Source organism: Anopheles ziemanni, chromosome 2 (assembly GCF_943734765.1).
Source record: "Anopheles ziemanni chromosome 2, idAnoZiCoDA_A2_x.2, whole genome shotgun sequence".
Classification (NCBI taxonomy): domain Eukaryota; kingdom Metazoa; phylum Arthropoda; class Insecta; order Diptera; family Culicidae; genus Anopheles; species Anopheles ziemanni.
Window position 1 is genome coordinate 86,091,408 of NC_080705.1, and position 5,781 is coordinate 86,097,188.

Here is a 5,781-nt window from a genome sequence, read left to right on the forward strand (position 1 = left end):
GACGGCGGGAATACGCGCGCTTGCCATATGCTTTTGTTTTCTTTTGGAAATGGGAAATGGCACAACTAACCGAATGCCCGAAAAGCTTAACTTTTAACCTTCGCACAATTTGAAACAAAAAACTAATGCAAAAGAAACGGGACAATTTGAACGATTTGCCAACGAATGCAGTAAATGGGGAAAAACATACATATCCCCTTAAAGTCAACACAACCCAGCTGTTGCAGTCCCATTGTTTATATTTCTTTTAAAAAACTTGTATAAAAATGAAAAAAAAAAGAAACCATCACAAACGAACCCCTTTTTTAACCGCCCACGTGGAATAGTCTACTAAACAACAAGCAATTAAAAGAAAAGAAGATAAATCAAGCAATCTAATTAAACCAGGATAATCAGATCCTTGCCGCACGATAACAACAACAACGCAGAGAGACTCGAACGAAAACGAACGCCCTTTATCCCTCTCCTCGAACCCCGGGCAACCCGAAAAACTAGCTTTCCCAAATTCCCTCGATCGATTCCCAAAATACGACCTTTCCCAACTCTCTACGTAGGTTCTCTTTCAAAGGTTTGCTGTTTTGTTGCTGCAAAGGGTACCTTCTTACCCTTACAGTATGGCAATGGCTTCTTCTCTATCCTGCACCTTTATGGCTGTTTTCAGCCCATCACTTCCCACCCACCATCGAACCCCTTTCCGCAGAAGCTAGGTAGTTAATCGTAGCGTCAGTCTTATGTCTAGCTCTTGCACTCGTTACGGAAGTAAGATTTGTGTTTCGTTTGCTTAACTGTTTTTGATTTCTGTTTCCAACCCTACCCGCTAAGTAGTTAATGTAAACGCACGTGCGTGAGGCTCCCTCGAGGCAGCCTCGGTACCAAACGAATCGATAGGGGATGAACCGATGCGCGCCCAAACAGGAAACCTGCTTATATGCTAGATGTCGCAACCAAACACCCGCCCGGGGAGCGAGCCTGGCCGCGAAAACAGCTCCCCCTGTTCACTAGGAAGTCTACTAAATGGCTAGGGGTGGTGTTTCCAGGCGCCCCCGTTGGGCGAGTGTTTGAGTTGCATCCAACTAAGTTTAGATAGCAAACTATTTTCGCTTTGCAACAATGCTTTTTTGCCTCCTACCCAAATCAATCGTTTGGCTTTGTTTTTTTTCCTTGGTGTTTTCTATGCTTTTTTATACTCCTTATTGCTCCTCATTAAACAATGGATTTCAATGCACATCAACGGCCACAGTTTCCTCATCTATTGTTTTTGGGTTTATTTTTCTCCTTCGTTGTGTTTGCAAAACAAAAAAAAAAAAACAATACCAAAATATACGGTTCCGCCGAATCCAGGAAAAGGTCGTCCCTTGGTGCGGCTATATCTGAGCACTACCTACCGAGGCTGGTGAAGGTGCTGAATCGTCGTTATGCCCTATACCGCACACCGGTGTCGCTCGGCCCAGTACCTTCATATTACATCGATTTCTTCGGAAACAACCGGTTTTACCCTTCGTACATGTTGACTCACTCGTTCGGTTGATGTGACGGAAACGGACAATGAACGCGCAGTGAACTCGAATTGCAATAAACGAAAGTATCTTTGAATGTAACGAAAGAGTATGCCTTGTGTTGAATTGTTTAACTTCCATAAATTGTGTAAAATGCTGAGAAATATTACTTACCGTATTTTTCCATGTATAACTACTCCCTTTTAGTTTTAAAAACGATCAAAGTTCGATTAAAGGGTTGTTATACACGGGTAGTAACTTTTCGATTCGATCATAGAGCGGAAGTTAAAACATGTATACCATTGTTACAACTGGTGAAAATTAGAATAATTTTGTTTTCAATTTTTTCATAAATATGGAATTATTTTTTGGGGGTCGTTATACACGGAAAAATACGGTATAATGAAGACTGTTGCGAAAAGGCTTATAGCAGGTCTGAAAAATAAACATCATCATGGATGCACCATTTACAATGGTGAAGCTTTCCCTTTCGTTTGCACTTTTCGAGTAAAAAAATTGTTTTTCAGGTTTGGATAAGGCTAGATGCAAGCAGCTTCGAAACATGTCTGTTCAATAGGGGTTTCGGTAAAAAAGTGGAGAAAGAAATTACGCGTCCAGATAGGTCGAATTAAGGCTTCGATGCGTGTTTTAATAAATGTTACATAGAAAAAACATTAATTTCATGGATTCTTCTTAAAATTTGAAAGAAAAATTGGCTAAACCTGAATAACGTTGAAAGTAGAAAAAAACTTGAAGTTAATATTTGTTTTATGAAAAAATGTTTGTAGCTTATGTATTTTTAAATTGCATAATATATTTATAACTGATTTCTTTCCTATACGATAAAACACATCTGTGTAAGCCACTCTGTCAAAGTTTGCACTTACAAATGATTTGTGACAATAGTAAGTATCGAATTTTTATTCCACTCTTTGATAAGTACGGACTTAATCATATTTAAAACACCAACTAATTGTACGATCAATTTACCTATAAAAGGAAGACGACTTGCATTGTTCGTATTATAAAAAATAACTAATCATATAAAAGTTCAGTTATAAACTAGCTCTCCATTTGCATGGCGTTAAGTGCGGTCGTTCTTTGCTTTTCCTGTGTGATGATGTAGTCATTGATGAAGTACTGTTCTTTTTTTATCTGGTCTTGGAGCTTCCTTGGCATTTCGGGAACTGCCCACGAGACCACCACCTGTATTGTACCGACCAGATTTTGGTAGATCACCATTAACGCCAATCGTAGGGCCAGGATTTTCCAGTACAGCAACGACCTCTCGTAGGCGTCCGCACCCTCCGGTGGGTTCCGATAGTCGGCGTAACGACAAATGGCAACCGTGACGTTCTGGTACATCGGTGGATGCGGATGAGCAGCCGCTTCGAAGTGAGAGGTGTTAAAGTAGGCCAAGGTGTGGCCAACGAAACCTTCGTCGGTATGAGCTGGATTGATAAACAGCATGTAAATCAGTCGGTGCGTGATGTTGGACGAAAATGCGATGATGTAAGCCTAAAAAATTAACGAGGATCTATTTAGTATCAACAATTACGAAGGTACGAAGCTGGGCGAGTTACCGTACATTTGAAATAACGGCGATTTTGGTGATCACATACATCGCGTCGTACCACATGCCAAGGTTCCGTACACGTGTTGGTACCGCGCGCTTGTAAAATCGAAGATATTTCTTTGCGTCCACCCTGGTTTCGATCACATTGTTGACCAACGCAAAGATAGACGCGGGTGGAAAGGCTACGGCGAATATGGTGATGAAACCATATTGAATGACTGCAAAGAATGGGCGCAGTGTTGGTTAAATACGCAAAACAGAAACCTATGCATGTTTTAGGTTACATACCCATGGTTAGGTAATCCTTAAACAAACTGTGCTCCCTCCAGCAGAGTAGCTTGTTGTCCCTGATCCATTGACCGCTGGATTGTGGAAGCTCCGCATCTGTGTTTTTGCTGTAGCGCCGGATGATGAACAGTTTATACCTTTGCTGGAGAAAAGGTATCAAATACTCCTTGACGATCGCGATCAGCTGTTTGCCTATCATGATGATGGCTAGCTGGATGGTCAGCTCGACCATGCACCCTCCCGTGCTACATTCCTCCTGCCGTAGGCTAAAAATCCGATTGTACTCCTTCGGGTACCCGGGAAACTTTCCCTTCAGGAACGCAATGTAGAAGATGGAGCTGTAGTAGTTGATGCAATCGAACAGGAACAGCTTCACGTTGAGACTGTCGCTGTACTCCGTCTGCGTACGGCGGTATTCGACGTCGGTCATCCTTTTGGCCACCTTGTTGTACAGCTGCGTGAGCACGGTCGAGGCGAGCAGATTGAGCGTGGCGGTCGTCATTGGGAAAACGATCAGTTTCACCGACTCGCTTGCGTTTTCGCCGTACAAATTTTTCGACGTCTTCAGAGACATCCGGTACACGATGATACCGAACACTGCAGTCACCGCCATGGATATCTGAAACGAGTCGGTTATTGAGTGACGCATGTCAAATCCCAGCTGGATCTCTCGTACATACCGACATGTACACCACCGAGTAGCTGTAGATAATGGTAGGTATTTTTTGAGTCCAGAACGATGGCGAGGGTTCTTCGATTTTGGTGTAAAAGTTGTACTTCTTCCGCTTGCAATTTTTCACGCGGGCCGAATACTCGGGACGCGGTGGTTCGGCCATGGAACTGAAATCCAGCACACCCCAGCGGTACTGGATTCGGGCGATATATCGCTTCCACAACCTAAGGTACAATGCCGCTGTAAACAAGAAGGAAATATAATGCTCATACCTTCGTTTTCTTTACTGGCTCAATTATAGACAGAGTGACATACCCCAAATTGATATGAAAATGGAGAAAAGTATAGTTCCCTCGTTATCAAAGACGTACGCAACCTTTGAGATCATGCAGGTCGAATTCAAGTACCAGTAGCCGCAATATTTGTCGCACTGAGGACACATGACGGTAGTGCTGTCGCTACAGACTTCCTTACTGATGCGATTTGTCGGGTAGGTAAGTATTCCGTACAGAAGGCACAAGAAGCCAACCAATGCCGCCGGAATAAGCATAGTCGTGTAGAAGCCGACCCACGTGAAGTAGAGCGCAATCTTCACGCCGAAGTATTCTTTTATGTCGTCCAGAGGCTGGTACCTAAGACATTTGCTCACCGACGCCCACTCGACCATCAGCCGTGCACGGATGCTCCGGGCCGTGTCCTTATGCTTGACGCAGCCATCGTGAAGCGGAAATGCGGCGCAGAATGGAGAAACGCCGTTCTGGTCGGTCTCTTCCAAAAGCTGCCGCATGCCAAAGTATTTAACCTCTCCGACATCCTCTTGTGCTGCACGTCGTTGTTCCGATATCTCGTCATCGCTATCCTGTGTCTCACCAGGCACGGAGAGATTGGTACCTTTGCTTGGACTCTCCTGGAAACTCGACCTTTCCAGGATGAAGTTCACAACGGCAATGCGAACGTCTGTTGAGAAAAAGTCGTCCTGACTGTCGTCGAACAGGTACGACTTCGATTCCGAGTACTCATGCAACAGTCGATACTCTTCTACGGTGGTTTCCTTCTGTTTGAAGCATGCCGATGTGCAGTCCGTTGTCATACTCTCCAGCGTTTCGCCACAGGAAGCTTTCGGTCTTATTTTGTCTTGATCCTCGATTTTTCTCATTGGCATTTGCATTTTCATTAGTTCACAGTAGCTCTTGAGGATATTTTCCGGCACGTTGATCTTCACGTAATGCGTATCGTCCTGCGATGCATCGATCTCGGTTCGCAGGCCTGCTGTGTGCAATTTATCGATGAATATCCGTCGCCGTTCAATGTTGATCGAAGCAATCTGTGGCTTAAACGCTAGCACGAAATCGACTTTGGTTTTTTGGTCGTTGAATTTTCTGCAACACTGACAATTTGATATTTGGAAAAGAAAAAAACGAAGAAGAATTGTAAGAAGACATAAACATACAGAAATTGAAGAATGGGATCGGGAAAACATCGATTGATGGCATCTTTAGGGGGTGAATCACCGCGCCATCTATATGTGGAAAACGGGAACCAAACAAACTTCTTCAAATGTAAAATAAGCGATCAGCCTGGCCACGTGTGAGTAAGACAAGATGCTGTTTTGGTGGTAGAGAAAGAAAGCAGAGGCCAGATTTTTTCCTCCTCTCTTTTGTTGACCATTCGCCTCATGGTTTACCTCTAGATTGGTTCGTGATGCACACCATCGAGGCAATGGGCGCCATGAGCGGTGCATCCAACAT

The 5,781-nt window shown here is 43.8% G+C and overlaps 1 protein-coding gene across 1 annotated transcript; it reads right to left on the reverse strand.

The window, feature by feature from the left end:
- Positions 1-2,558: 2,558 nt before the first annotated feature.
- On the reverse strand, positions 2,559-5,781 carry LOC131294609 (anoctamin-1-like). The gene is made up of 7 exons (XM_058322655.1): positions 5,718-5,781; positions 4,937-5,371; positions 4,349-4,849; positions 4,041-4,273; positions 3,361-3,979; positions 3,085-3,290; positions 2,559-3,014 (listed from the first exon to the last, which is right to left on the reverse strand). Exons 1-7 carry the CDS (start codon positions 5,779-5,781, stop codon positions 2,559-2,561), a joined length of 2,514 nt encoding a protein of 837 aa, XP_058178638.1.

Excerpts from the sequence above, each read along its gene's own strand:
- LOC131294609 (XM_058322655.1), bottom strand. The coding sequence starts at position 5,781 with ATGTTGGATGCACCGCTCATGGCGCCCATTGCCTCGATGGTGTGCATC. Across the intron at positions 3,980-4,040 it reads ACTCGGTGGTGTACATGTCG|ATATCCATGGCGGTGACTGC; the intron begins GTATGTACGAGA and ends GACTCGTTTCAG. Across the intron at positions 3,291-3,360 it reads TAAGGATTACCTAACCATGG|TCATTCAATATGGTTTCATC; the intron begins GTATGTAACCTA and ends CATTCTTTGCAG.